Genomic DNA, 14254 nt, shown 5'->3' with positions numbered 1-14254 from the left:
GGGGGGATGAGCTGGCAGGGTCAGCTTCCACTTTGCTAGGAGAAAAGACTGCCAGCATCTCTGAAAATGCAGTTTTAGCCTTTAGGTTTTTCCCAGCAAGGTTCAGTAAAGGAGGCCAGAGAGCTGTCTCCTGACTTCCCACCAGTGGGAAGGAAGACACACAGGGTCAGAGGTTTCCGAAAAATGGAGGAGGTGGGTTTCCAGAGCACCAGGTAAAAAAAAAACAGAGGAGTCAGCCCGGGGACCAGGTCTGGGCTGAGTCACCACTTTCAAACTCTACTCTCTTTGAGACACTCACCTTGCTGAGGCCCCCAGCTGCTTGATGCCAAGTTCAGGTTCCCTGCTGCCTCCAGCCTCTCCCTATACCTGTCCAAGCTGGTCTGTTTGCCTCTGGTGCTCTCCTGAACTCTTCCCTCTCACAGGTCCCCAACAGTTGTCTCCTTGCCAGCGACCACTTGCCCCAAGGTTTACACGTGATCCTCTTATGTTCTGTTTTTCCTTACTTTCTGCGCCTCAGTTCCCTCACTGATAAAACGTCAGTGTCCAACTCAGATAATCTCTCTACCCTTCTGCCTTTAGTGCGGAGGACAGAATGCGCAGTATAGTCTTATCTACCATTGAAAGAAAAAAGCAAAAAATTAAAATAAAACACACGATCTCGACCTAGTCTACCTGCCTGTGGTCAGGAACAGGAACGGTCTTCCAGGGGCAGAGCTGGGGCGGCCGCCTCCGGGCGAGTGTCTCAGCTTGAGGAAGTAGCACCAGGCTCCCCTCCGACCTTCTCAAGGGTTTCTCCAGGGCTGCAGCTGAGCCTCATTTTCCCCCAGCACCTTTCCCCAGACCCTTCCAATGGATGGCAGACCCTGCAGCTTTTTCTGTCTGGGGCCTGAAGCCACTGACCTTTCAGTATCGCAGAGCCTGGTGGGAAGGAGCCCTGTGCTACGTAACATTTAATATCAAAGTCTGCACACGGGGTCAACTCTCAGATGCCCTTAACCTTCTGCCCAGTTGGAAAGGGTCCACCTACAAACACCTGGCAACCCTCAAATGCTCCGCAGTCCTGCAGTCTTCTCTCTCATTTGTGTCCCCTGCCTCCAAGAGACCATTTAAAAACCATCCCGCTATGAGGCTGCTGGAGCCCAGAGTGTAGGCTCCAAAGGGCGAGGCAAGGGCGGATGCCACTTCCTCGTTTTGGTGTCTCCCAAGCCAACCATTTACGGCCTGGAGGCCAACCTTCAACGGAAGCCCTGACCTTCTGCTGTTTTAACCGGAGGGGGAAGATGCTTCTGTTTTCATTTTTACTTAAAGTGAGTCTAGACCAAATTCAATGTCCAGAGTAGAACTAACCCTGGCATCTCCTGAAATCAAGAGGAAGGAAATACATTTGGGGGGAACTTATCAGAGCTTCCAAAATGAAGGGCTCTTTTCCTCCTCAAATTTTATTCTAAGGCATGAATCTGGTGGGCTTCTAGAACGACAGAGAGGATGAAAGTTATGAAAATCAGGGCTTTTCAGAAAGGTGGTCCAAGCTGGAGGAACTCCCAGCTTCTGCCCCACTGACTGTCTAGGGTCCCCCCTTCCAGGACTGCAGGACCCGAATCAGCTCCCCACACACACAGGACGCCAGGCAGAGAAACGGCTCCAGGTTCACTGGCGTGGTTCTCAACCCAGGAGTCTCCGTGAAATCTTTTTTTTTTTTTGGAAGACTCAGCCTGGCTTGACCTGTCCTATCCCATCAAGAATCGGAACACTGTAAAAATCCCTGAGAAGTTGGATTTTATGAAAAGGAAATGACACTAGGCACAGAAGGAGGGGGTGGGATGGGGAGGAAGAGAGAAGCAAACTGAAAGACTGTTTGAAGGAAACAGGAGTCGACAGGGAGAGAGTGGGTGCCCCTCAGCAGACTGGACACACCGCGGTGAGGCCTCCGGCAGGCACTTCAGGGGCATCTCATGAGTCTCTGAGGACGGACCCAGGCCACGTGGCCTGCCTGGTCTTCCTTCCTCTCTGGCCTTAGTTCCTGTCCCGGAGGGTGGGAAGGCCCCACCTCTCAGACCCTCCTCTCCCCGCTTGCAGCAGTGGCAGGGATGTCAGAGCTTTTTCCTTTCAAAGTGCGGCACGATTCCGCTGTCCTCGGGCCGAGGGCTGCCTGCCCCCTCGGTCTCCATCAGGCCCTCCTCGGCCAGCTGGGACAAGTACTTCTGTGGGACAAAGACGGGGGGCAGAGAGAGTGGTGAGCTGGCGGGAGAGGAAGGGGGGTGTGCCTCGGCCCCCTCTCCTATCACCTTGCCCAGTGGGTGGGACCCCTCTTCTTCCTCCCCAGATCCTTCCAGGGCTCCAGGATCCATGCTAAGTGGTGAGCTCCGCCCCTTCTATGTTAGTTTACAAATGACCCATAGAGAAGGTAGAAAGTACAGATCCCAACCACAGCAAACACATCCATAGGCCTTATCCCAGACCAAGTGCTATTCTAACTGCTTTTCTTCCATAAACTCATTTAATGCTCACAACAACTCTACTTGTTTTCCAGAAAGATTTCTAGTTCTAGTTCCAGATTCTCAGGCCCCACGCTAGAGAGAGAGTGAATAAGCAAGTATGGGGTAGGTCCAAGAAGCTACATTTTAAAAGAGTCCAGCTGGTGTGAAGACCAAGGTTTGGGTTCCAGGCAGCACATCACGTGTAAAAGGCAGAGTGATGAGAGGGAGGCTGGAAGTGTGGGGACGGCAGCAGCTCTGTCCTATAGCGACTGTGAAAGACGAAACCGCAGCCTGACGTTGGAGACTCCAGCAGACAGGCTGGCAGGCTCAGTGTCTCGGAGGTTCCATGGTGGGGGCTTACCTCCGCCCCGCCCCAGAGCACTCACTGCTCCCGCTGGCCCCCAGCCCAACTCGGCGAGCCTGTCGGGCTGCTCCTGGGAGTCTGGATTCAACGCAGTGAGGTGGAACCGGAAAATGCCTGGCGCCCCAGCTGCATATTCTCTGATGGCTGGGGCAGCCAAGGGCGGGGCAAAGAGCACTGGATTAAGAGTCAGCAGGGTTAAGTCCCCTGCAGTGGTCAGGTGTGTGGGCTTTGCCATCAGATGACCCCAGTTCAAATGCTACCTCTCAGCAGGCAAGTTCTCCAATATCTTCGACTGTAAAGTGTGAGTAACATAGTAACTACTGCATAAGGTTGCTGTGAAGTCCAAGAGAAGTACCATAAAGGATTGAGCACACTGCCTGGCATGGAATAAACACTCAGCAATGTTGCCCTTTATCATTAGTGGCACCAGCTGTCTGATTTGGGGAAAGTCACTCATCTTTTCCCAGCTTCAGACCCGAAACCGTTAAATGGGAGAAATGATATCTTCCTCCTTCCTCCTCCAGGGTTGATTCTGAGGGTCAGACAAGATGATGTGCTTGAGGTGACGGGGTCGACCTGCTCTCTTTAGGAGAGACTGTGGTTGGCTTTGAGTGGTGGGTGAGACTGACGGGGAGAAGGGCAGACCGTGGATCTCTCTGGGCCAGGCTGCTGATGGAGGGCCGGGTTTCTCCTCCACCTCGTCTCAGGAAAGGCATGTGGGTGGGTGTACCACCAATGGACCAAGAAGGCGTCTAGTTTTCCCATCTAGCACTGACTCCACCTGCTATTCCGATCACTCTGGTGGGTTCTCTCAGAGCATTGACCAGCAGTGGGCACAGCCGGGATTGCAGAGAGAAAATGAAGGATACTTCTACCCTGCCTCAAAGAACAACCCAACTCCTACCTCAAGGCCTCCTGGGGATGCTAGGTTTACAAGTTGCCTGACTTAGGTGTCAGCCAGCACCTGCTACTTGGGGCTGAATTCCTCCCTTTTCACACGTGTAACACGGAGTGTGGTGCAGTAGGTGTGACTGTGTGGACAGAGACATTCTGTCAAGGCCACTTCCCAGATAGGAAGAAACCCTATCTGGGTAGCCTGCGATGGAGGCTCCCATCTTCAGGACAGGTGCGCCAGGGCAACCTGAACTGCAGTTGGCGGGCGTAAGGGGCTTAGCCAGCATCTGGACCTGACATGCCTGGGACCACAGGAATGGTCTGCTGTGGGGAGGCGAGTCTGCCTGGGGGTTTGGCCCGGAGGCCCTGAACATAGTGCAGTCAGCTGCCCTGCAAAAAACACAGGGTTTAGAATTCAAGGCCCTGGCAAGTCTGCACTCACTCTTCCTACCTTCCTGGTTGACCTTGGGCTGTGTGTCTCCTTGGGGGCTACACAATCCAGCCGAGAATGCCAGATGAGATCACAGGTTCTCATGTTGAAGTATCATAATCTGCTGGAAAGACTTTTAAAATGCAGATTCTCAGGCCCCACGCTAGAGAGAGAATGAATAAGCAAGTATGGGGTAGGTCCAAGAAGCTACATTTTAAAAGAGTCCAGCTGGTGTGAAGACCAAGGTTTGGGAAAATCAGGACCTGATGATCTTCAAGACCCCATCCAGCCGTGCCGTTCTAGAGGTTTAATCTTCTTGGGGGTGAGGGATGATGATGTCTTCAGGGTAGACAGCTGCCCTCGGCTGGCGCCGGGTAGCCCAATCTGAACCCTTGGCCTGGCCAAGTCACTGCCTGCCCCCAGAAGAGGCTGGGACCTGGGCCCCAGACCTCGAGGCTTCCTTGGTCATAGAACAGCTGCTTTCCAGGGGGAAATCAAGAGGCTTAAATGACCTGAGTTTGGGCACAGCCAAGGACAGTCCCTTGCAGACTTGCAGATGGTGACCCAGGCCATGACATGGGTCTCGCTTAGTAGAGTGAGAAGAGGAAAGGGATTAAGAATTAGGCAATCTGGCCCCAGGCCTAGTAACTCACCATCTACATGGCCTTGGACAAATCCAAGGCTTGGACGAATCCCTGGCTTCTCTGGGCCCCAGTTTCCTCAATTATAAAACAAGAGAACTGGCCCATATCCAAGTTTTCTTAACTGGGGTACACATTCAAATCATTTGGAGAACTTTCTCAAATTACATATTTGAGAAAGTTCTCAACTTCTACTGAACACCTGGCCTAAGTAGTATAAATACTTTTGAACCACTGTCTAGGGATTTTGGTTCATATCCCAAGAACCACCAGAGCAGCCATTCTTTAACAATTAAACTGACAGTAATGCCTGCTCTGGAATTATGGCATGCTGCTACCACAAGGGTGTTCTAATGTCAAGGCCTTGTGCCTCAAAAATGTAGTTTGATTCCTTGTAGTAAAAACAGGAGGTGCCTTGATATACTTACCCCTGAGTGTCTGATCTTCCATGATTTGTATTACATTACTAATCCCCAGCTTATACCAGAAGTTATATGAAAATCACATTCTAATATGCTATATATTGTATAGGTAAATATTATAGGATATATTGCTATCTCTTGTGATTTTAAGAAGTGTTTTTTCCACACATTAACAGTTCTGAAATTGAGATGCATTTTACAGTTGATGGAGTCTCACCGTTTAATTTGTAACATGTTTTTCCTTGTTGATATCAAAAAATAGTGGTGTGTCTTACCACTGATGGCACCTTAGATTAGATAAAATATGGTATATAGGGTATACTTTACATGCCACGGTTAATATACTATGAAACGTACTTATTTTATTTTTTGCTTATCTCCTACGCTAGATGGAAGGTCCATGAGGGCAGGGATTGCTGTCTGCTTTTTTTATTGTTGTCTACCCAGTGCCTAGAATAGTGTCTGGTCCATGGTATGCCTGTGATAATAGCTGCAGTATGGACGGACATTTCAATAGAACATAATAGTGGGTTTTATTCTAGCAAACAAGGATAGTGCACAGGGGAAGAGAAACATAGAGAAACATCTGCATCTGGAACATCCAGGTGAAAAGGGACCAGACCCAACCAGGGGCCAGGTGAACACTAACAAGTCATTCGGTCTAGAGGGAGAGGCAGTTACAAAAAAACCCAAGCCAAACAGAATGCTTTGTACCAAGGTGGAGACAGATGCTCTGAGAGCACGTGGGAAGCAGCTACCATACGGAGCCACCTGGTGGAGTCAGGACTGAGACAACAGGAGGAGTTTTCCATGAAATGGAAGGACACAGCAACGCACAGAAACTGAGACCAGGGAGTACTCCTCACACCCTCCCCGGGCACTAGGCAAGGAAGGCCGACGGTTACCTGTAAGTTCCGGTAGTGGACAGCACTGCGACAGTGGCTCATCTTTGCCATCTCCTCGCTCGTGTAGAACAGCCCACACAGTTTGCAATAAAAGCCGGTCCTGGGCACCACGAACTCCACCCCTGCAGAAGGATTGGAGGTGGACAGGTAGGCAATTAGGAAGGTGGAGGGAGGCCCCCGACGTCCAGACAGCAGTCAGGTGGTAACAGGAGCAGTGCACTCCAGCCCTTGATTACTGTGGACTTTGGCTGGTTACCCAGTTTCTTCAGGCCTCAGTTTCCTCATTTGCAAAACAGGCAGGAAGAAAATAGCATCAACTTCATTCACAAGCAGCTGTGAATGTGAGGGATGTACTCCCTGAAGTGTGATGGAGGGCTTAGCAATAATATGCTCTGCACCTGCCTTTGGGAAGTAGGTCCAGGCTCTACTACAATCAGCCTGTTTCCAGGGAAAGGAGAAGGAAGGAGGTTTCTTACATTTCGTGGGTGGATTTTGTTTCTCCACACTGTACCCCTCTCTGCAGCTGTTGTGGCCAGGACTCTGGAAGAATGCTCTCTCTCTCTCTTTTTTTTAATAAAGTGAATGGTGTTTTTTTTTTTAATTTATTTAATTAATTTATTTTTGGTTGTGTTGTGTCTTCGTTGCTGCGCACGGGCTTTCTCTAGTTGCAGCGAGCGGTGGCTACTCTTCGTTGCGGTGCACGGGCTTCTCATTGCGGTGGCTTCTCTTGTTGCAGAGCACGGGCTCTAGGCGCGTGGGCTTCAGTAGTTGCGGCACGTGGGCTCAGTAGCTGTAGCTTGTGGGCTCTAGAGCGCGGCCTCAGTAGTTGTGGTGCACGAGCTTAGCTGCTCTGTGGCATGTGGGATCTTTCCAGACCAGGGCTTGAACCCGTGTCCCCTGCATTGGCAGGCAGATTCTCAACCACGGTGCCACCAGGGAAGCCCAAAGATGCTCTCATTTTTGTTTGCTTATTTTAGAATTATGTTCATTAAAGAAACAATTTAAAGATAAAAGTGAGGAAAAATCACCCAGAGTCATTCCGATCAAAATACTTTCTTCCACACTATCTACATAGAGAGCCTTTTCTGGGGGGAGGGGGACATTTTTAATCACACCCTAAGTGTAATCCTATCTCCTCCTTTTTTCATGTGATGATCTATCATAAACATTTTTCCGTCTTTCTCTAGTCTTTACATCTGAACCATTAATTGGTAGCATTTTATTTATGATGCGTTAAATAAAAGTCCCAGGATTCTGGGAGGCGTTTTGATTCTGAGGAAGGGAAATGGTGGCCCAACAGCCAGACAAGTGACAGTGTCACAGCCCAGAGGATTCGTCTTTGAAGTGGGACGGCGGCCGCTCCAGCCTCCACCAAGGTGTTTGAGTGTCACAGTTCTCCTCTTGAAGACACAGACAGCACACTGGAAAGAGCCCAGGTCTGAGAAGGCACAGACCAGAGGCTAAGCATCTGTGTAGCCTGGGGAGAGCTGGCTGAACCCCTCCTGGGTCTCAGTTTCCTCAGGCACCTGATCGTGAAGCACCAGCTAAAGAACAGAGTGTGAGGGCCATGATGAGCAGGACCCACTACGGCACTAAAGGAAAGGGGCTGTGGCCACTCAGGACACCCAGATCCCGCCTTCAGACTGGGGCCGCTCCCTGTGTGCTGACACACTTCAGCTGGGCTTTGCTGCTGCCCATCTGGTTGGTTCTGCTGGGGGTGGGGGAAGGTTGGAGATCTGGCCCCAAGGGGTGGCAGGGAGAGCGGGGCTGGGAGTGGCACACCAGGGCCAGAGAGGCTTCTTGCAGAGAGGGGGACAAGCGAAGGCACTGCATGTGACCACAAGCCTGGGCCTTGCTTCACTTTCCTTCTCCTGCCTCCTGACAGACAGAGCTAAGTGCACAGGAGACCCTGTCATAGAGGAGCAGCTTAGACTTGTAATTATAACTTTTTCTTTCCATTTCAAAAGAGCCATTTATCAGGGGCTTCCCTGGTGGGGCAGTGGTAGAGAATCTGCCTGCCAATGCAGGGGACACGGGTTCGAGCCCTGGTCTGGGAAGATCCCACATGCCACGGAGCAACTAGGCCTGTGAGCCACAACTACTGAGCCCACGTGCTGCAACTACTGAAGTCTGCGTGCCTAGAGCCCATGCTCTGCAACAAGAGAAGCCACTGTAGTGAGAAGCCCATGTGCCGCAACAAAGGGTAGCCCCCGCTCGTCGCCACTAGAGAAAACCCACGTGCAGTAACAAAGACCCAATGTGGCCAAAAATAAATAAATAAAATTAAATTAAAAAAAAGGCATTAAAAGAATATTAGTTTCCAGACACATGTTAAATCTTTCTGCACAGAGGCCAGAAGGCCCTCCAGCCTTTCACCAGAGCCGCCTGGAGAACCCAGACTCCACGGCTGCCAGCAACTCTCCTCCCTGCCTCCACTGGCCTCTGGGGCTCTTTGGCAGGTGGTCAGAGACAGCTCTGAAGAAGGAGAAGCTGGGGCAGGATCCCCAAACGCCTGGGAACTCACCCTTGAGTAACCGGCGGTTGCACGGGCACTAGGATACCAACACTGCCTCGGGGTGCCTCTGGAATGTGAGGGCCAGGGGAAGCAGCAGCGTCAAGAAAAAACTGCCACGGTCCCAGTGAGTTCTGGAGTGACCTGGTCCTCCCATTTTTCAGCCTCTACTAAGTACAATAACTAAAGCTACGTCTGCCTTCTAGTAATAGTTCCTGGCACTGGTAATTACAACTCTGTCATCCCAGCAAAGCCTGGGATGGGTGGCGGGGGAGCTTGCATTTTGCAGGCAATGCCCTTTGGTTCTGGGAAGAGCAGGCCTTGGCAGGCTCACACTGGCTGGGGTCACCCAGAGCTGGCCTGAAACACATAGGGTGCCCTTCCCCACCCCCATGCCCAGGCCAGCCCCTAATCAGCAGGACTCTGCCCCTCTCTCCTCCTCATTCTGCCCCTCTGCTCTCCACAGGGACCAAGCCTAAGTTGTTCCCCCACGCCCAGAAGTCTCTCTGCTAGGAACAGACCATGGAGGGTGAAGAGTTATGTAGCCCCAGTGAGAGGAAGCATAGTAGGTCTCAATAACTATTTCATAAATGAGTAACAATAGACAATGTGTATTAAGTACCTTCTACTGGAAGACACTGAGACCTTACCAGTACTCATTCAGCTAATCCTCAAAATAACCCTACATGGTAGGCATCTACTACCAGCCCTTACTTAGAGATGAAGAAAGCCAAGGAGAGAGGTTAAATAAGCAGCTTTTTGTCCCGCAGCCAGCTGGGATTTGAACCTAGGGAGTCAGATTCCACAGTCTGTGCTCTTAACCACTGCACCCAATTGTCTTTCCTCCACTGTGCTGCCTGAACTGGAGGAACAAGAGGGTCTCCAATTAGGAATCCTCAGTTCTGACATGAGCTTGCTGTGTGATCTTAGGTAAGAAAGTCTCTGGGCTTCAGTTTCCTCACCTGTCAAATGCAGAAAATAGTACCGTATGCCTGCTCCTGAGAGGGATGAGACAATAGGTCTCAAAGCTAATCAGAGGGGAGACCTTCAAGATGCGGGAGGAGTAAGACCTGGAGATCACCTTCCTCCCCACAAATACATCTACATGTGGAACAACTCCTATAGAACACCTACTGAACGCTGGCAGAAGACCTCAGACTTCCCAAAAGGGAACAGACACCTGAGGGCGGCCTACATGCAGAGGCAGGGCCAAACCAAAGCTGAACCCCAGGTTCTGTGCGAACAAAGAAGACAAAGGGAAATTTTTTGGTGCAGCCTCAGGAGCAGCGGTTTAAATCCCCACAATCAACTTGATGAAACCCGCATCTGCAGAATACCTGAATGGACAACAAATGTTCCCAGAATTGAGGCAGTGGACTTTGGGAGCAACTGTAGACTTGGGGTTTGCTTTCTGTGTCTGATTTGTTCCTGGTTTTTATGTTGATCTTAGTTTAGTTTTTAGTGCTTGTCATCACTGGTGGATTTGTTTATCGGTTTGGTTGCTCTCTTCTTTTTTAAAAAATTATTATTTTTTCCATTTTTTCTCTTTTTGTGAGGGTGTATGTATATGTTTCTTTGTGTTATTTTGTCTGTTTAGATTTGCTCTTACCATTTGTCCTAGGATTCTGTTTGGGTTTCTTGTTGTTGTTTGTTTGTTTTCTTTTTATGAGTGTGTGTGTATACGATTCTTTGTGTGATTTTGTCTGTTTAGTTTCGCTTTTACCATTTTGTTTGGGGTTCTATCTGTTCATTTTTTTTTCTCCTAGTTTTCTTCCTTTTATTCCGAGCTGTGTGGCTGGCAGGGTCTTGGTGCTCCAGCTGGGTGTCAGGCCTGAGCCTCAGAGGTGGGAGAGCCGAGCCCAGAAGATTGGACCACCAGAGACCTCCCAGCCCCATGTAATATCAGTCAGCGAGAGCTCTCCCAGAGATCTCTGTCTCAACACTAAGACCCAGCTCCACCCAACGGCCAGCAAGCTCCCATGCTGGACACCCCATGCCAAACAACTAGCAAGACAGGAACACAACACAATCCATTAGCAGAGAGGCTGCCTGAAGTCATACTAAGTTCACAGACACCCCAAAACACACCACTGGACGTGGCCCTGCCCACCAGAAGGACAAGATCCAGCCCCACCCACCAGAACACAGGCACCCGTCCCCTCCATCAGGAAGCCTACACAAGCCACTGAACCAACCTTACCCACTGGGGGCAGACACCAAAAACAATGGGAACTATGAACCTGCAGCCTGCAAAAAGAAGACCCCAAACACAGTAAGTTAAACAAAAAGAGAAGACAGAGAAATATGCAGCACATGAAGGAGCAATGTAAAAACCCACCAGACCAAACAAATGAGGAGGAAATAGGCAGTCTACCTGAAAAAGAATTCAGAGTAATGATAGTAAAGATGATCCAAAATCTTGGAAATAGAATGGAGAAAAAACAAGAAACGTTTAACAAGAACCTAGAAGAACTAAAGAGCAAACAAACAATGATGAACAACACAATAAATGAAATTAAAAATTCTCTAGAAGGAATTAATAGCAGAATAACTGAGGCAGAAGGATGGATAAGTGACCTGAAAGACAAAGTAGTGGAAATAACTGCCACAGAGCAAAATAAAGAAAAAAGAATGAAAAGAATTGAGGACAGTCTCAGAGACTCTGGGACAACACTAAATGTACCAATGTTCGAATAATAGGGGTCCCAGAAGAAGAAGAGAAGAGGAAGGGTCTGAGAAAATATTGAAAGAGATTATAGCTGAAAGCTTCCCTAACGTGGGAAAGGAAATAGTCAAGTCCAGGAAGCACAGAGTCCCATGCAGGATAAATCCAAGGAGAAACACGCCAAGACACATATTAATCAATCTATCAAAAATTACATACAAAGAAAAATATTAAAAGTAGCAAGAGAAAAGCAACAAATAACATACAAGGGAATCCCCATAAGATTAACAGCTGATCTTTCAGCAGAAACTCTGCAAGCCAAAAGGGAGTGGCAGGACAAATTTAAAGTGATGAAAGGGAAAAACCTACAACCAAGATTACTCCACCCAGCAAGCATCTCATTCAGATTCAACAGAGAAATTAAAACCTTTACAGACAAGCAAAAGTTAAGAGAATTCAGCACCACCAAACATGATTTACAACAAATGCTAAAGGAACATCTCCAGGCAGGAAACACAAGAGAAGGAAAAGACCTACAAAAACAAACCCAAAACAATTAAGAAAATGTTAATAAGAACATACATATTGATAATTACCTTAAATGTAAATGGATTAAATGCTCCAACCAAAAGACACAGACTGGTTGAATGGATACAAAAACAAGACCCATATATATGCTGTCTACAAGAGACTCACTTCAGACCTAGGGACATGTACAGACTGAAAGTGAGGGGATGGAAAAAGACATTCCATGCAAATAGAAATCAAAAGAAAGCTGGAGTAGCAATACTCACATCAGACAAAACAGACATTAAAATAAAGACTATTAGAAGAGACAAAGAAGGACACTACATAATGATCAAGGGATCAATCCAAGAAGAAGATATAACAATTGTAAATATTTATGCACCCAACATAGGAGCACCTCAATACATAAGGCAAATGTTAACAGCCATAAAAGGAGAAATCGACAGTAACACAGTAAGAGTAGGGGACTTTAACACTTCACTTTCACCGATGGACAGATGATACAGAATGAAAATAAATAAGGAAACACAGCTTTAAATGACACATTAGACCTGATGGACTTAACTGATATTTATAGGACATTCCATCCAAAAACAACAGAATACACTTTCTTCTCAAGTGCACATGGAACATTCTCCAGGATAGATCATATCTTGGGTCACAAATCAAGCTTTCATAAACTTAAGAAAACTGAAATTGTATCAAGTATCTTTTCTGACCACTACACTATGAAACTAGATATCAATTACAGGAAAAAAACTGTAAAAAATACGAACATATGGAGGCTGAACAATACGTTACTAAATAACCAAGAGATCACTGAAGAAATCAAAGAGGAAATCAAAAAATACCTAGAAACAAATGACAATGAAAACACAACGACCCAAAATCTGTGGGATACAGCAAAAGCAGTTCTAAGAGGGAAGTTTATAGCAATAAAACCCGACCTCAAGAAACAAGAAAAATCTCAAATAAACAACCTAAACTCACACCTAAAGCAATTAGAGAAAGAAGAACAAAAAACATGCCAAAGTTAGCAGAAGGAAAGAAATCATAAAGATAAGATCAGAAATAAATGAAAAAGAAATGAAGGAAATGATAGCAAAGATCAATAAAACTAAAATCTGGTTCTTTGAGAAGAAAAACAAAATTGATAAACCATTAGCCAGACTCATCAAGAAAAAAAGGGAGAAGACTCAAATCAACAGAATTAGAAATGAAAAAGAAATAACTGACACTGCAAAAATACAAAGGATCATGAGAGATTACTACAAGCAACTATATGCCAATAAAATGGATAACCTGGAAGAAATGGACAAATGCTTAGAAAAGTACAACATTCCAAGGCTGAACCATGAAGAAATAGAAAATATGAACAGACCAATCACAAGCACTGAAATTGAAACTGTGATTAAAAATCTTCCAACAAACCAAAGCCCAGAACCAGGTAGCTTCACAGGCAGATTCTATCAAACATTTAGAGAAGAGCTAACACCTATCCTTCTCAAACTCTTCCAAAATATAGCAGAGGGAGGAACATTCTGAAACTCATTCTATGAGGTCACCATCACCCTGATACCAAAACCAGACAAATATGTCACAAAAAAAGAAAACTATAGGCCAATATCACTGATGAACATAGATGCAAAAATCCTCAACAAAATACTAGCAAACAGAATCCAACAGCACATTAAAAGGATCATATACCATGATCAAGTGGGGTTTATACCAGGAATGCAAGGATTCTTCAATATACACAATTCAGTCAACGTGATACACCATATTAACAAACTGAAGGATAAAAACCATATGATAATCTCAATAGATGCAGAAAAAGCTTTGGAAAAAATTCAACACACATTTATGATAAAAAATCTACAGAAAGTAGGCATAGAGGGAACCTACCTGAACATAATAAAGGCCATATATGATAAACCCACAGCCAACATCATTCTCAATGGTGAAAAATTGAAACCATTTCCACTAAGATCAGGCACAAGACAACGTTGCCCACTCTCATTGCTATTATTCAACATAGTTTTGGAAGCTTTAGCCATGGCAATCAGAGAAGAAAAAGAAATAAAAGGAATACAAATCGGAAAAGAAGAAGTAAAACTGTCACTGTTTGCAGATAACATGATACTATACATAGAGGATTCTAAAGATGCTACCAGAAAATTACTAGAGCTAATCAATGAATTTGGTAAAGTAACAAGATACAAAATTAATGCACAGAAATCTCTTACATTCGTATACACTAATGGATGAAATATCTGAAAGAGAAATTAAGGGAACGTTATATGGAATCTAAAAAAAAATGGTTCTGATGAACCTAGGGGTAGGACAGGAATAAAGACGCAGATGTAGAGAATGGACTAGAGTACTTAGGGAAGGGGAAGGGGAAGCTGGGATGAAG

At 46.8% G+C, this 14254-nt stretch overlaps 1 protein-coding gene across 1 annotated transcript in view; it reads right to left on the bottom strand.

Moving 5' to 3' along the window:
• Positions 1–2090: 2090 nt before the first annotated feature.
• RBM20 (RNA binding motif protein 20) overlaps positions 2091–14254 on the bottom strand; it is a 197290-nt gene continuing 185126 nt past the window's right edge. Inside the window, 2 exon segments of the mRNA XM_024755924.1 lie at positions 2091–2201; positions 6134–6255. Coding sequence (XP_024611692.1) covers positions 2091–2201; positions 6134–6255 — 233 coding nt within the window.

Source organism: Neophocaena asiaeorientalis, unplaced genomic scaffold (genome assembly GCF_003031525.2).
Source record: "Neophocaena asiaeorientalis asiaeorientalis breed wild unplaced genomic scaffold, Neophocaena_asiaeorientalis_V1.1 scaffold85, whole genome shotgun sequence".
Taxonomy (NCBI): domain Eukaryota; kingdom Metazoa; phylum Chordata; class Mammalia; order Artiodactyla; family Phocoenidae; genus Neophocaena; species Neophocaena asiaeorientalis.
Note: the sequence above shows the minus strand (reverse complement) of the source record. Positions and strands in the feature narration are given on the sequence as shown.